This window comes from Pteropus alecto, unplaced genomic scaffold (assembly GCF_000325575.1).
Source record: "Pteropus alecto unplaced genomic scaffold, ASM32557v1 scaffold95, whole genome shotgun sequence".
NCBI lineage: Eukaryota > Metazoa > Chordata > Mammalia > Chiroptera > Pteropodidae > Pteropus > Pteropus alecto.
The window spans coordinates 22,174,218-22,191,641 of NW_006441071.1; the positions used below are offsets into that span (position 1 = coordinate 22,174,218).

A 17,424-nucleotide genomic window follows, 5' to 3' on the forward strand; every position below is an offset into this window, starting at 1 on the left:
TATACAATGGAATATTACTCAGCCATAAGAAGAGATGAAATACTGCCATTTGCGACAACATGGATGGACCTCGAGATAATCATGCTAAGCAAAATAAGCCAGACAGAAAAAGTTGAAAATCACATGATATCACTTACACATGGGATATAAACCCAAAAGCAACAAACAAACAGGACGAACAAACAGATAATCATGGACATGGACTATAGACCAGTGGTTATCCGGAGGGTATGGGGTGAGCGGAGACGGGGAGGTAGATGGGATAAAGGGGGTCAAATATAGGGGGGTAGGGGGAGGGAGAAGTGGGTAAAGGAGATCAAATATATCGTAGTTGAAGGAAACTGAACCTTGGGTGGTAAACACACAATAGAATATACAGATGTGAAATTATAATGTACACCTGAAAATTATAATTGTATTAACCAACGTTACTCCAATAAACTTAATTTAAAAAAATTAAGTTACAAACTCGTTAGCCTCCTTGAACAACACAGGTTTGAATTGCATGGGTCCACCTATATGTGGATTTTTTTTCAGTAAATACAGCCAGCTCTTTGTAGCTGCAGGTTTTGTATCCACTGATTCAACCAACTTTGGATGTGCAGAGCCAACCATAGAATCAAATGTTACATGTACTCCTACTTACTGTCTTTCTATGTCTCTCTTGGTCTCTTTCACTCTCTGCCTCTGAGGGGAGACTATACTCCATCTGTGGAGTGTTACCCTTTTTCTAATAAACTTCCCTTTTGACTTAAAAAAAAAAAGTTATATGTAGATTTTCGACTTTGAGGGGGTTGGCACCCCTTATCCCCCAAATTGTTCAAGGGTCAACTGTATCTGGTGAGGTATAATGAGATGACTGTAAGGGTGCTAGGAAAATCATGATTTATTCATTCTCTGGAGCCTTGCCACCCAGAATAAAAGCTTTCCATTATCAAGGAAGGGAAGGGTAGGGCAAGGTAGCTGTTAGATAGCTTGAGAAGACTGCCTCTCCCTCTAACAAAGTGTTCTTTGATAGGAACTAATCCCAGCCTGCAAGGGAAATGATATAAGGCTTATTAAAGCTTTAAATGAAGCATAGGTGTGTCTGTCAGAGTTATAACTAATAGGAGAACAAGATTGAGGTCAGTGTCTACGGCCATGCCACCCTGAAGGTGCCTGATCCTGTCTGATCTCGGAAGTTGAGCAGGATTGGGCCTGGTTAGTACTTCGATGGGAGATGGCCATGCCACCCTGAACGTGCCTGAAGCTGAGCAGGATTGGCCCTGGTTAGTACTTCGATGGGAGACCACTTGGAAATATCAGGTGCTATAGGCTTAAAAAAAAAAAAAATTGAGGTCAATTGTTTTACCAACCCTGTAAATTATTGTTATCAGTCAAAGCTTTCTGGTGGCTAAGAGTGATTCTGGACCTGATGCAAATTTTATTGTATCCTTTAGGCTGCTTTCAATTATAAATGAGAAAAATTAACCCAAAAAAGAAATTTATTGGCTCTCTTAATCAAAAAGTCAGGGCTAGTGGCGGGACCAAGTACTCCTGGATATAGGGCTCACACTGTGGCATCACATACTAGTGTATCTCTATTTCTCACCTCTGTCTTTTGCCATGTTCGCTCCATTCTCACTGAGTCATCCCTCACATTGGTAGGGTGGCTGCCAGTGTGCCAGACTCTACATTCTTTTGGGTCCATGTGCAACAGGAAAAAGGCCCTACTTCTGATCCACATCACAGAAAAGCTTTTGTGGTATCTCATTGGCTCAGAAAAGGCATTTACCATTTTTCATGGTATAAATGCTCCGTTATGGCCCATTTCAAGCTTCAAATGTAATGTTCTTAATGTGGTGTTGGGAAGAAATGTAAAGAAGAGAACCATTATATAGTATTTCTACCATACAGATACATTAGATGTAAATAACTTCAAGAGCATAGATAATAAAATGCAAAATAACTAGGAAGTGATGAGTTTGAGATATTTGTTACCTGTGTTTTTAATATAACTCCTTTAATTGAAAGTGTTACATCTTAATTTTTAATAATAGCTGTGTCTAACAACTGATTTGTAAGATTCTTAAAAAAAATGGCATTGGCTTTCATAAGCTGGGACAAGCCAGCTTCCACGCACTACTCTTTTATTTAATTTTTTTAATTGAAGAAATTATTTAAATTCATTTTTCTCCCGTCTACCTCCTCACACTACTCTTTTTAGATAGAATCTTTTTTTCTGTGATTATTTCCTTTCTCTCAATATCAAATCTGTCATCTAGAATTTCCTCTTTTTTTTCATTAGTTTCCCCAACTCCAATGCTATCAGAAGGCAACATAATTTTTTTTGCTAACTTCTACCAACAATCAAAGAAAAACAAATTTAATCAATAATGTCTTAGCAAAGACTGTTTAGTTAATTATAGCACACAATTCTGGAGTTCTGTCCACTGCTACCTGTAGTGACATGGACAATATCATGTATTTCTTTGCACAGAGTAAGCCAATGTACTCATTTTCTATTATAGTTAACAAACTACCACAAATTTAGCGGCTTAAAATAACACCCATTTATTACCTCACAGCTTTATAGGTCAGAAATCCAGATGGGCTTGACTAGGTTCTCTGCTTAGGGTTTCATAAGGTCAAAATCAAGGTTTTAGCCAGGCTAGCTCTTACCTGGAGGCTCTGAGGAATAATTTTCCAAGGCATGCAGGTGGCTGGCAGAATTCAGTTTCTTGTGGCTATATGATTGAGGTTCCTACTTTCTTTTCTGGTTGTGGGCCAGGAGTCACTCTCAGTTCCTAGAAGCCACAGTCTCATTTTGTGAATGCCCCTTCTTCCCCGCTTTAAAGCTGACATTCATACACTGAATACTACTCATGATCTGAATCTTCTGACTCCCTCTTGCTATCAGCTGGAAAAAAGTCTGCTTTTAAAAGGCTCCTGTGATTAGATTAGGCCCAGGTAGAGAATCTCCCTTTGGCTATAATATAACATAATCATAGGTATAATATTTCAGCGTATTCACAGTCCTGGGGATTAGAGTGGGAAACTTGGGGGGCTATTTTAGGACTCTGCCTAGCATAGGCAATAAAATTATTTTGGAAATCAAATTTGGAAATCAAAATGTGTTGAGTCTTTTCAATGTTTGTTCTGTTTGAATTCACCAATTCCTTGCTGGGCAATATTATAAACACAACCAAAGTGTTTCCCAAAAAAGTTCATTTTTGTTTATAATCTCAAACTACTTTGCAACACTTTACAAATAAGTTTATAAAAACTATACAAAATATGCTATAATAGTATATTTTATATTGTTACATATAACAATAACAATGATATAAAAGTTTATGCATACTACTATTTCAAGCATACTCCTGAAATTAAAAACCATATGTGGATTATGCAAGCTAAACTAGAAAGCACAAAGGTAAACGTTATCTGCTCTATATTGAGGCAGAAAACCAGATACGGGTACAAATAACCACGAAATGGGAAAGAATGCAAGTAGTATAATAATTTGCAGTGGTGGGGAAACAAAACTATTGGAACACAGAGACTGTTAGAAAAAGCAGATTGATGCATCTATGCTTTGCGGGGAGAAAAGTTAAGGGAAGTATTTAAAAGAATTAAAGAATCTGTTGAGCTCAGTAAAAGCATCATCTCTATCTCAATTTCCCTATGGTCTGTAAAATGACAAGCACTTGTCACATGAACTTGAAATCACAGGTCAATTTCAACTACATGTGATAAAGGACATTAGTCCTCAGGCCAACTCAAGCCACTTGAAAGTTAGTAGAAGCCAAGCAAATGAAGAAAGCTGATAGATAGTATCTTTGGTGAACCCTACCTTCTCTTCCTACATCATTTCTTCTTTCTTGTGCTTTTGTTTCTCAAGGCACCAATAACCCTAAGAACTGAGAAAGTTCTACAAATGTCAAAAGACAATGGATCAGTGCCAGCTCAACTAACTATGCCCTCACTTCAGTTTCAATAATTCCATCTCACTCTGTCCATTCTTAAATATTCCTAAGTATAAAGCTCTTTTTTTTTTTTAACCTTGGTGTTGGACACCCTGATTAGATTCACCATTTCTGTATTGGTTTTTATAAAGATGGTTTGGCAGGACAGAAATATCATGAGTCTTGGAGTTAAGGACTCCTGAAATGGAATTCCAATTCTGATCATTTCTTGTGTGGAATTTGGGGCAAGTTACTGTGCTTCTCTGATTCTCTGCTACGTGTGGGAAACTTAAACTCCAGCCCTCCCAAAGTTGCCGTGAGGAATAAAGGAGATTACATATGCAATGAGCTTGGTATACATAAGCTCTATAAATGCTAACTTCCTCCATCCTTCCCATATCATTTTAGTAGCAGAGAAAGCTCCTTAATAGTCTCTTTCCCATGAACCTACTATTTTGAAAGGATTTGTGAAGAAAGATTACATGAGAGAGAGAATATAAACAGCTTGCTCTGTACACTTAATCTAGAGCCAAAGACACACCTGCTCAGTGTTTGTTAATAAGGCCTTCTTCTTGGCAAAGCAAAAATGCTCAAATAAGTGGTTTTAAGTAAGCAGATCATTAACTGGATTTTCTTATTTGATTTCTCAGCAGATAAACGGGATCATTCTTTCAGAAAACAGAACAGCAATTTACTTTAAAACCAGGTGAAAATAAAATTAATTCATTCTTTATTGAAGTGATAAAAAGTTTTGGTTAAAGGGCCATATATTCAAGAAACACACTGGCCAAATCCTTGACTTCTAATGAAATTTGTTTCTCTCCCCACAGCTTTTTACTTTCTGAAAAGCAACCATAGTTCCACCCCAGCAGAATAGTTTCTTAATAGAAGTCCTATTCATACCCCCAATAGTTCAGGAGAATCCAAGCTTCTTCAAGAAACGCCTCCTTTTACCCCAAGTCTTGAAAAACTCCCATGTTAGAGTTTGGCTACAAAGCCACAGATAATCTTAGGAGTGTGCCGAGAATATTGGAAAAGGTAGAAAGACAGCAATCCAGTCTTTCTCTAGATCACTTTTACTTTGAATCCATGTAGAAAAAAATCTTACGATACAGGATTTGAAACTGGCCTGGGACCAGAGTCAGGAAAGTGGGCCTGTCTAACTGTGGAAGTGAAAATGCGTGACGGTATCCGCTATGGCCTCCTTCTGCCCCCAAATAGCTGTGAGTTGAGAACAAGGTTTGCAGCTCGACGCACTCCGCCACTCAAATCTAGCTTGCCTACAGCGTGCAGCAGCAGCAGTGGCCTAGACTTCAGAGGTCAGATTGGAACTGGAGCTGTGCAAACAGGGCGGGCAGGGACAGATCATCAGAAAGTCAGACAACTACGTGAAATAAGTTAAAAACCAGTCTGCATGCTTCAGCATTATCAAAAGGGGTTATCTGGTCTAGTTTCCAGTTTCTAGGTCTCTGGCCCGCAAGCTCATAAAGGTGGCTTGAGCAGTGTTTTCAGTATTGATCTGTTTCTGAAACAAAGGAACACAACAACCAAATCAAAATGCTAATCGAGAAGTGATGAGGCAGATATAATTCTTAATAAAGAATTTTTCAGCCGGAATTTGTGACACTTATCCTTGGGCTGTGAGGGATTATGAGGGATCTTTGCAAGTGATGCTCCGGAATACTACAAGAATAGTGGCTGTCTCATTTCCTCTCTCTCTCTCTCTCTCACCCACCCCCACCAGGATTATTCCCCATAATCCCCTTGGCCATACTCCATACTGAGTCTTTTATTGTCTTTGTAACTTCTTTTACAGAACAGCTGTACAACATCTGGATAATTTCTCTATCCTCTTACTGTTGATTTTCCCTTTTTAAAGAATTGTTTGCCTGTCAAATCAGTTTTGTTCCCTATAGATGGATTTCTGATGGGTCTTAAATAGGCTTGCTTCCTGATATTTGCTTGTGAAGATTAAAGAAGATAATGCATATGAGAATCAGTTGCAAGCTGTAAGGTGCTATGCCAACGTTATTATTTCCCTGTTCACCTGTAATCTATCCTAGACAGGCTTGCTACTTACACTGTGGAAATTGGGGAAAATCAAACAATATATGCAGGCCAACCATCTGAATGTGGTTTCTCAGAAAATATCTATTACAAAGATTTTACCCCTGACAGGCTCTCCAAGATGAGAGTTCCACATTCACATGATTTTACCAGTGGGCGGGTTATGGATCACTGGAGGGAATAGGGAGAAAATGAACAAAGGCTTGGAATCTGGAATAGGCAATCAGTTTGTGGATTACTAGGGAAGCTACACTTACAGTGGAGAGTCCGTGTATGACTGAATTCTACAGAGAACAAAATATGGATGTCAATGAAAAAATGACAGATATTTATTTCAAGCTTACCAGGGGCTTAGGGCTTAAGCCTGGGCACTCTCCCTGGACATTAGTTGACTCTTCTGGTTCAGTCTGTGTACTGGATCCTCGTCCCATCCCAATTCTTCCAGACTCAGAAACCTTGTCCCTGTGCACAATGTGTCAAGTTGATTAAGGCTTATGTGTCTGTGAACATCCTGCCTTTTTAATGCCTCTGCTAAAAGTTTGAATTTCAGCTTTTCTAACTCTCCCCGTTCACCTGAAACACTCCAGCCAGTAGAGGCCATAGCCAAACAAAAGATGAGCTGCCATGTCCCGCAAATGCTGCTGACTGGTAGGCTTGGGAATCATCACTGCCCATCACTCCACCATCCACACCTCCCGGGGTCCATGTACACAACTTCAACAGGCAGGTAGCTAAGCCTCAGTCTACTAAGATTGTTTCCCTCTTGAAGACTTGGGTTCCACACTCAATTCTGAAATTTTCTACCTGTGCAATATGAGTTGCTGAGTTTATCATTGACTTCCAGTTCCTTCCATCTGAAGTGTGGTACCTAAAATATATAGCTAGATGTCTCAGACTTGTTGTGAGGAACCATGAAGTGATGTAAATAAAAGCACACTGAAGCTCCAGTTGCTACAAACTCTAAAATTTGTCACTGGTCAGCAGACAAAATGGAAAGAATGTAATCACTCACATCTTGAATCCCTACAGTGAAACTTAGGGACCTCATTGTTCTTTTGAATATTTAGTGTGCCCTAGTTATCTGTGTTTGATTTTTAATATTGTGTTCATACAAAGAACATGATATCCTCAATATAGCTAAACTGTTCGAGTACTAGATATTTCATATTATCAATCCCTTTACAAGACTGTCTGAAAAGAAAATAAGGTTTCAAAAAGGGCAGCAAATCAAATATAATTCTTCTTTCCATCTTCTAAAACTTCGAAAAAAGTATTCAAGTTAAATCTATAGGAGACAGTAAGGAACAAGTCTAGGTAATCAGACTAATAAGGGCCAGGGGAATATCTTGGTTTTGAAATACAGTGGAAACCTCAGAACACTGGTATTAGGTTTTGTTGGGGTCAGGAGATAGATTCAAAAACAACGAAAAAACTTCATTTGACTGAAATACTGTGCTGGATGGGGAACCTTTAATAAATTTGAAATACCAGTAAATCTGTATGCAAAACACTCTCCTGGGAATATTTTGAAGACTCAAGAGAGGCCTAAAGGGATCCTGAGATTCACCCAGAATTCCCATGCATGACTGATAGTTAGCAGCAGCTATTTGTTTACATGGGCCTAAGCAGAACCCACACCAGGCAATCATCTCAATGCCCCAGATTGACTCTTTGAGGATTTATCTCCACTTGCTTCCAGAAAAGAGCTTGTGGTGCTATTATGTGCTGAATGAAGTTGCTGACAGAGGAGGAAGCAATTCACCTAATCAATCCAAGCAGAAGTATTACTTAGCAATGGAGGCCTTTAATCAAATATAGTTTTCAGTAGAACCTATAGATATAAAACAGATAAGAGAACTTTCATAAAGTAAGCAGGGCAGGAAGGGGCAGAGGTCCCCTTGCATGCCCATCACCCAGGGCTTTTCCATGAGGACCTACAGCTCTTTGGAGAACACTTATAAAATCACAGTTCTAGGTGATCATTAGAGCTGCTGAGATTGAACATTAGCCCTGAGCTTCCTGCTAATAAAAAGAAAAAGGGAAACATTATGAATTATATATACTTTTTCTTCTTCAGATTAAAAAAAGTTCTTATCAGTCTCTGGAATATTCAAATTTAGTATAAGTTTGCTTATTGGAATGGTAGGAGTGGCCAGATAGCATGTGCTCAGAAAATCATCATTTTCTTCAGAATTAGATAATAGTAGCAGGTATCTGTTCTTTTCCTTTTTTTTCTTCTTTTACTGACCAGTAGCCGATCCCTCATGTTTAGAAATTTTGTATGATTCTTGGTGGAAAAGCGTATTTCTTAATAGAAGCTAAAATAGCCAGGTACTCAGTTTTATAGCCCCTGCCCCCTTGTAGCTAGCATAGGGCTGGTGACTGCAGCTTGGCAAATCAGATGCTAATCATATAAAGAGTATTTTCTGAGCAACAGGGACGGCCAGCAGTGTGGAAGATGTGGTTCTGCTGGTGTTTGGTGGAAAGCTGTGGCATTTTTACTCAGCACCAATGGCACTGTCCTCGATGAACTGCCTCTGTGGTGTGATTGTGGCTCCGGTGCTGACTCTTTGGTTCAGAGGTCCCCTTTTCTCACCCAGCTTCCAGCTTTCCTATCCATTCTTGAAGCTACCCATCATTCTCCCAATAAATTTCTTTCCTGCTCAAATCAGCCAGAATCTATTTCTGTTACTTGCAACCAGTTAGATTTCCAACCAAAATGGTAATCTGAATTTTAGGTCTGCTATGAAAAAGACAAAATACAGTATATTGCATAATACTTGTATTTAATTTAGAAGAATTCAACTGTATGGGCTCGTTGGACAAGAGTATGAGAGAGATGAGTAATATTCTTTTATTTGTTGTTATCCTTGCCCGTTCAAATCGACCAAGGCTTCTAATGTCCCTGAAAAATGAGGCCTTAGCCAAAATACAGAGATATAAAAGAAAAAAATCTTAGGTTTGGGCTTCAAGAGACCCAGTCTTAGTAATTTAAAGGTAAGTGAAGAAGTTGTCATGGGTAGTTTTGACTTCTATATTTGCCTTTTGCCCATGCTTGATTACTTTACAACCCCCCTTCCTAAGATGAGGCTCCACTATAGGCAGCAACAGTGAATGCTCAAGACTCTTAACTGTACAGGGACTGGCACCCACCCATTTTCCACACAGAAGCTCTCCTCTCCTTGCTGTTCTGCGTAACCTAGGAAAATAGTACTGGTTTAGAGCACTGACATTTTAACAACTCTATTTGAAGACCAATGTCCTGGAGGCAGGCAATTTGACATCTCAAATCTAGTTCCAAAAAGGAAAATCACAAATACTTCATAGATGATGATGCCTTTGTTCATATGTTCTTCACTCCTAATTCATTGCTCGTGCCTGTTTCCATGAGAGAGAGAAACTGGAGAGATGAGGGTGGGGGTTGGGGAGGGGAGGCAGAGGAGGAAGATAGGAGAAAACAAAGGAGAGAGAAAAGGAGAGGGGAAGCAAGAGGTCATCTATTTCAAGTTTCACATCAGGGTTCCGTAGTCTGTTCAGGCTACTGTAACAAAATGGCATAGACAACAAATTTATTTCTCACAGTTCTGGAGGCTGGAAGTCCAAGACCAGAGTGCCAGCACGGTTCTGGTAAGAGCCCTCTTCTGGGTTGCAGGTGTGGCAGAGGAAAAGTAACCTTCCTCCTGCCTTTAGAAAGTTCTTCTGGCTGGACTAATATAATCAAAACGACATAGGACAGATTAACAGGAGAAAATCAAGTGTTAATGTGTGCACACAGAGAATTCACATCAGTCTGAAAATTCCAAAGACAGTTAAGGCAAAGCGAGGTATATATGTCATTCTGGACTAAGGGGTCTAGGATTTCAAAGAGAAGTAAGGCAATTTACAAGGAGATGCATGAATTAATGTTTAGTAAACCAATGTTTATAGGGCCCTCTCGAGAAACAATGGGACAGGAGGATTATGATAAAATGGACCTTGGTTCCTCCCTGTCTACCACACCAAGGTCATATTAGTTGTCTATGATTATATCTCCCTTCCTAGAGCAGGTCCTTAATTCTTTTAGGCACTTAGAGGGAAAGTCAAAGGTTTATCTTGAGTGTTTCTTTTCTTAAACATAACCAGCTGCAAATAATATGTCAAAAGGCATATTTTAGGTTGGCAAACTGTTTCCACTCACAGACTGCCAACTTCTCATTGTATCCTCACATGTGAAAAGAAAGTGAGCGAGCTCTCTGGAGTCCTTTAATAAGGGCACTAATCCCATTGACGAATGCTCCATCCTCATAACCTAATTACTTCCCAAAGGCCCCATCTGCTAATACATTGGGTATTAGCATCTCAACATACAGAATTAGGGAGATACAAACGTTCAGTTGCCATCCAGCATTGGACTTTTTATGATCATCTATATCTTCAACTAAAACTGTAAGCATATTAAATTCATCTGGAAACTCCAGACTTGGAAATACCAATACTTTAAATACATACCTATCTTCCCCTAATTTTAACACCTATACATCAAAATAAAATGTTCACATGAATTACATAAAACCTGCTTAGTAATTAAGGAAAAGGTTACTATCTCACTACGCCCTAATAGATTGGAAAAAAAAAAAAAATCCCTCTAACTCAGGAGTTGGCAAATTATGGGGCTGAGACAAATCCTTCCTGCTGCCTAAATAAAATTTCAAAACACAGCCAAGCCCATTTATTTATGTATTGTCTGTGGTTGCTTCTTCACTATGGCAAAACCTAAATAATTTACTTTCTGTCCCTGTACAAAGAACATTTGTCAACCCTACTAGAGTTGAAAGGGAAAAGTTTAAGGCCTTTCTATGAGGGCTGCCCTAAGTGTGATCTGTTGGCTGCTACTGGCCCAACTGTCTACTACTGAAATTGGGAGGGTTTATAAATCTTTTATAGCATTTTAACATTGCCCAGACATCTAAATATGACCGCTTTTCGAGTAATTTTTACTGTAATTTTTAAGAATTCAGTTGAAGCATAAGAAGGTAACTACATTGTACTATTTAAACTAATTCACAGATATAAAACATTTGATTTTTAAAATATAACCAAAATGAGACTGAAAGATTAGAAATTTAAAAATTCAGAAGTCACAATTTTCCTATAAGAAAAATATGAGATAATACCCATGGATTTTAACTAGGCCTTAAAAAAGATAACAAAATTTAGCCCTAGAGATTTCATCCGTAGCATAGATTTTGCCTTGAAAAATAAAATGAAACTAAAAAATGTAGAGCCAGGGAAGCTTAAAACATTGTCCCAGAAGCTGGGGTCCCAGTGAAGCTAATTCTGTTGCTGTATTAAGGCCCCAGTATCAGAGAGAAATGAAACATGTCCATCTCCCTTCCGTTAAGTGCCTTTCAATCTACTTGAATACTGCTCAGTAGTTCTTTCTTATCTGTGGGGGATACATTCCAAGATGCCTGAAACCACAGACAGTACCACACCCTATATGTTACGTTTTTTCCTATATATGATGATAAAGTTTAATTTATAAGTTAGGTACAGTAGGATTTAAAATAACTAATAAAATAGAACAATTATAAAAATATACTATAATGAAACTTATTTGAATGTGGTCTCTCTGATAACTGATCTTATAACCTAGCCAATCACTAAGTGACTAATGGGCTGAGAGTGAACACAGAGTGGATATGATGGACAAAGGGATGATATACATTCCGGGCAAGACAGAGTGGGAAGGTGAGATTTCATCATGCTACTTAGAAAGGTGAGCAATGTAAAACTTATATCACTTAGTCAAGATTTATTTCAAAGCCTGAAATCATTTAAACTAATCAAACAGTACTACTGAAATTTCTTACAATACCACTTTAATATATAAAACACTATTAACTCTTAACTCTCATAATATGCGATTTTTCAAAAGCCATGGCTATTTAACAAAATGTAAGGTGACAAAATATCAAAGAATTTTCACTTACTGTAGACATAATTAACAGTAATTTATTCAAACACAAATCTGTTTTTACACTTTCCATATTTACCTTAGTTTCATAAAGCCACTGATAATTGCGGTTTATTTCAAGTATAGGATTTCTAACATTAAATTACATTTCCTAAGTCCTTTTATAGAGAAATGAGACACATACTAGTTCACCATACATTCATACACCAAAAGGTAAAACAACCCAACTGAATTTATCCATGCTTTGCCTTCTCCATCAGCTTTAGATGTTATTCTAATACTTTGTATTTTTGTTAAAATCAGTTCTCTGTGATTAGGAAAAAATGATTTATAACATTATCTTTAAAAATACCTTCTATGTACCTGTTTCCATTCACCCACCTAATCTGGTGCCAAAGTGAATAAGGCAGTGTACTATTTCAGGGACCCAACAATCAGTAATCTTAACTTCCTAAGTATCAAAAGATTTCAATTTTCTGCCAAAATAAGTTTCAAGTGGCCAAAATTCACCTCTTAGTTGTTAGGGGGGAAAAATGTGTAGTATGAAGATTTAACTAAAACTTTATATTTATACCTTTTCCCCAAGCTACAAGCACTCTTATCATTAAATTATGTTGTATTTTCACAACTTCAAGTTTGCTTGCTCAGGAACATATAATTATATTAAAAATAAATAATTCTTTTTCAAAGTTTAATTGGCTTTTAAAAAGTTTCCCTAATAAGAAAAACAAGTATTCTGTGTTCTTTAAGAAACTGGAATATCTGAGTAAACTTCTGCATGTTCATTTAAACTTTAAGGAAACCTAAAAATGAAGCTTTCAAGTTTTTCTAAAATGCAATACAGATGTGCACTTAATCACTATTCATATAGTGAAGGGATGGAATGGTAGAGACAGATGCAATCCTTTGTAAGTCGTAGGATATTCTAAATGGAAAACCTGATGTTGACAATTGTTTAAAAAAAAAAAAAGAAGTCAAGAAAAATGTTGAATACCTACTCTTAAAAAGAGATAAGTGTTATACAACAGAAAAATGAGACAAACAAATTTGAAAAACACTCATTTTAATGTTTTAAAAGACAGACAAAAAATGATAGGCAAAGGGAGTCTAGACCAATTAGAACTAAGGCAGGTGTAACAAAAATCAATACAATACAATGTTTTGCTCTCATTAAAGAAATCACTAAAATAAAATTTCAAATTTCAGCATGTTTGTAATAATATTAACGCACAAAATATCAAAAATACAAAGTATGAATTTTCCCCCCTTAGGTTTATAATAAACTATCAGACTGTTTAATGCATTTACTTTTATAAGCCTTCTGTTTAGCAGCACATGCTATATAAGTACATAGGTTAGTATTTTACCATGAGAATTAATAGTTTTCATCTCGAACTAGTGACTTGTCTTTTTACCCAGTTATATACATTTCATTTCCATTACAAGACACTTAAAACCTTCCTGGTGGTAAATTTTAATCAACATATTGCATAAAATGAATCTTGGTTTTTAAAATGAACCTTTTTAGTACTGTAGCATGATGGGTTGAATTAAACAGTTGAAGCATAATAAGGTAACTACATTGTACTATTGAAACTAATTCACAGTTATAAGAAAATGTTTGATTTTTAAAATATAACCAAAATGAGACTGAATAGTTATGACCAGTAAAATACTAGAAAACAGTGAATGAATAAATAAGATGATTTTTCATCAGTGGCCATTCATTATTTTGCTCTTAGAAACCTGGAAGAAATTGTCTTCTTTGAGTTTCAAATGTTCTGGCAAATCTAGTCGTTTCTTAGCTTCCTCAATATCACCTTGAATTGCTGAAATAAGTGATTCTGCAGAAAGAACATACCAGGTAAAGGTGATGAAAAACTATTGCTACACTTTTTACTACTCCTTTGTTCAGCTTCTCCTAAACATTCTACTTGTAGGCTGGCAGTGTCTCTCTGGCACAGGGTAGATGTCTAATAAATGTTTGCTCTATCCCTCCTTCAATGGTACACAAAAGACGTCCTTTATCTTATTGCAATTTCTTAGAGAAAGGCATTAGCGAAAAGGTACATTGCAAATACTAAATGGAAGAAACAAATATTCACTATCTATTCTCTTCAGTATTTACACTTGTAAAAGAAACTCTACAATATAATTTAAACTATCACACTACACTAAGATACTTGATACCATTTGTTTCAAGTGTTGATTTACACCAAGCATTGCAAAGCATACATTATTCATCACAGCTTATTCTCACTTATTCCTTAAAATACGAAAAGGAAAAGAAAATAAAGATTTTATTAATTTCATATTGTTGGAGAGGAAGCCAGCCAATCTATGCTCAGGACTTACCATGTGACCCCAGCCAAATTACTTGACACCTCTGTGTCAATTTCCTCATCTGCCAATGGGCAAAATAATTCCTCATAACGTTGTTGTGGAAATTAAATGAGTTAATTCATGTAAGGCACTTAAAACAGTGCCTGACACATATTAAATGCTCGAATATTACCTGTCCTGCCATGGTTATTACTAGTAGAAGCAGAAGTAGCTGCAGTAATACTTACGGTCTGAATAAGAACTTACCTAAAGAATCAAAGTTCTTTTCTGGTCTGAGGTAGCCAACGATGGCCACATTGAGAATTTCCCCATAGAAGTCCTCTTTGAAGGTATGCATGATATGAGTTTCCTATAGTCATGATAAAAAAGAATTACCATCAGATTACAGAGTACCTGAAATCTGAAATATATCTTCACATTTATGGTAGAGTAATTTAAATGAAACAAACTTCATTAAATTTTGAAAGACAAATTAAAATCTAAGTACAGTTTTTCCTGAATTCTTCCACTGCTCCTGTTCCTGCCCGACCATACATGTAAAAATTATTACTGAGTAAGGGAGATATTATACCACAGATGGGGTATGATTTGCTGTTTATAGAAAAAACTAACATACACTTAAGTAATTAAGAGTCCTATCAAGATGAAAAACCCGAGCAAAGACAACAAAGAAGAAATGAGAGAAATATTGATGTTACTACTAATTAAATTGGTTCTAAAGTTATCAGGATCCACACATCTCTGACACATGCCAGTCATAGAAACTTTTGAGGGTTAGGAGAGCTGAAGATTGATGTGAAGGCAAAAAAAATACCACCCGTGCTTGACCTAGGAATGCAACAACAAATGGGTAGAGATGTGCTGAAGCAAAGGAGGTAGAAGATGCTCTGGAATTGGAATTTTAGTAGGCTCCTATAAAGTGAAAAGGCAGGAAAAAAAATGTAGAGAGCAAGCAAATACACAAAAGTTGAGGCTGAACTAGGATAGTGGCACTGAAAATTGAGAAGTTTACACGGTTGAGAAACATGTAACTTGAGACCAGAGGTATATTTTGAAGTGTATGACTTAAGAAAATCTATTCTATGAAATGATCATTAAATCTGAAGCATATATTACAAGTCAGCTAAGAGTATTGCTAGATAATTCAGTAATAAAACCAATAAAGAGATAAGAGCAACTTACACTTAATAAGAATGGCCTATTAAAAAAAAAAAGTATAGCATGAGACTGATAGTAAGGCAAGTTTTCTGTTCTCTCAAATAAAATAACCTAGTCTTTCATACCTTTTTGGTTTGTTAGGGGGTGGGGTCATGACCTTTTGAGGTCATTAAAATGGGCTCTCTTCAAGTGTCGCTAAGTAAAACTTTGCATACAACTTAATGGGATTTATAGATTTTTATGAAGCCCATTTAAAAAAAAGGGGCCTTGATTTAAAAATTTTAAAAGAAAAAAATTCTTTGTAATAAAGCTCTTATTAGAGCTTTGGTTTTGTTAAGATTAATAAATTGCTTATAGAAATTATTATGTTAAATTCAAAGTGTTTGTAAGGCAGTACTATAGTAAAAGCACTGAGTTAAGAATCCAAAGTCTGGGGTTCCACATTTGGCTAAAGGCATATCTTAACCTCTCTGGGACTCAGTTTTCTCATCTGTAATTGAGGAGTTTGAGTTAAAAGACACAAAGTGTCTCATGGCTTTGTACTAAATTTATGTGGCCCAATAAATTTGACTTGCATTCTTTCTTTTCAGTAAAATATTGAATAAAAAGAAACTAAGATATTTAAGACCTTGGACACTATTACAAAACATTGAAACAATAAAGATGTCTACTTTCCCTAAACTGATCTACAGATTCAATGCTATGTCAATTAAAATCTTGGCAGGTCTTTTTTAAATGATGGAAACTGACAAATGATTCTAAAATTTATATGGAAATCTGAAAGGGCAAAATTATCCAAAAATTCTTGACAACAAAACTGGAGGACTTATATAATAAGAGAGACTTATTACAAAGCTATGGAAATTAAGACAATGTGATAATGGCCCAAGGAAAAACTAGGAGATGGACCAAGTCAATGTATGAGTGTGTTCTGAACTCACACATACAAAGTCACTTGATTTGAGACCAAAGTGACACTGCAGTGGTGTCAGGAAAGGACATTATTTTCGATACATGGACTGAGTGAATATCTATAAAAAAAAAAATTAAGTTTTGACCCGTTATCTCACATCTCACACCATACTCAAAAATTGATTTGATGAGAAAAGCAATACAAGCTTTTAGAAACTCCCAAGACATTCCTCAATTGGCTCTACAGTAATAGTTTGTTATGTGAGTACTAATAAGGAAAATTACTCATGGAATAGCCTTCCTCACCTGTTATTTCCTCCCTCATCCTACATAAAAATATTTTGTGTACTTTCATAAATTCTTTTCCTTATTACGTAGTTCTAGGCCATTTCTATAGCTTGTGCAAGCACTTAGACCTTTGGTTTTCCAACTGTGACACACTTCTATAAACTCTTCAAAGAGGATGATATTTATATGAACTATAACTGTTTTTGTCACACACTTGAGCTAACAAGAAGATTGAGCTATTATCTAGCAGATTAAGCATTTCAGCTGTGTGGGTCCTGTAAAAAGAGCAGACAATACCTTCAAAGTGGTTCAAAAGAGAAAAAAAAAAAGCATCATCTCTCAATTTTATCAGAAAGCACCATCCCTGTAGTAAGCAGTCCTACCTTAAAAGGGCGACCAAGTAATTAATCGGTGAATGAACTACGTAACTGTGGCAAGCTCAATTTCATGAGGCATGCTCTTAAAAACTTTACTTTTATCTACAGTAAAGGTAAACAAATACATGGGCAGTCATAAAAATTAGTATTATTGTAATCTTGGTTAGTAACTTTTTATTTTCTACATAATTCTTAAAAATATATAAAAATTATTAATCTATATTATTGGGTATGCAATATATAAAAATAATTTATGAGTTTGTATATACTATTAAAGTTGGTGTAAATTCAAATAATTTAATTTTAGAATGTTAAATACAATCCCCATTATAATCAGGAAGAAAATATCCATAGAAAATACAAAAAAAAAAAAAAA

The 17,424-nt window shown here is 36.3% G+C and overlaps 1 protein-coding gene across 2 annotated transcripts in view; it reads right to left on the reverse strand.

The window, feature by feature from the left end:
• Positions 1-11,793: 11,793 nt before the first annotated feature.
• The window catches only part of RFK (riboflavin kinase), a 7,577-nt gene continuing 1,946 nt past the window's right edge, over positions 11,794-17,424 (reverse strand). For both annotated transcript variants that reach the window (XM_025051442.1, XM_006918451.3), the window contains 2 exons: positions 14,560-14,662; positions 11,794-13,814 (listed from right to left, as the gene is read on the reverse strand). In XM_025051442.1, coding sequence (XP_024907210.1) covers positions 13,684-13,814; positions 14,560-14,662 — 234 coding nt within the window. In that variant the 3' untranslated portion in view covers positions 11,794-13,683. The remainder of the gene's footprint in view (positions 13,815-14,559; positions 14,663-17,424) is intronic.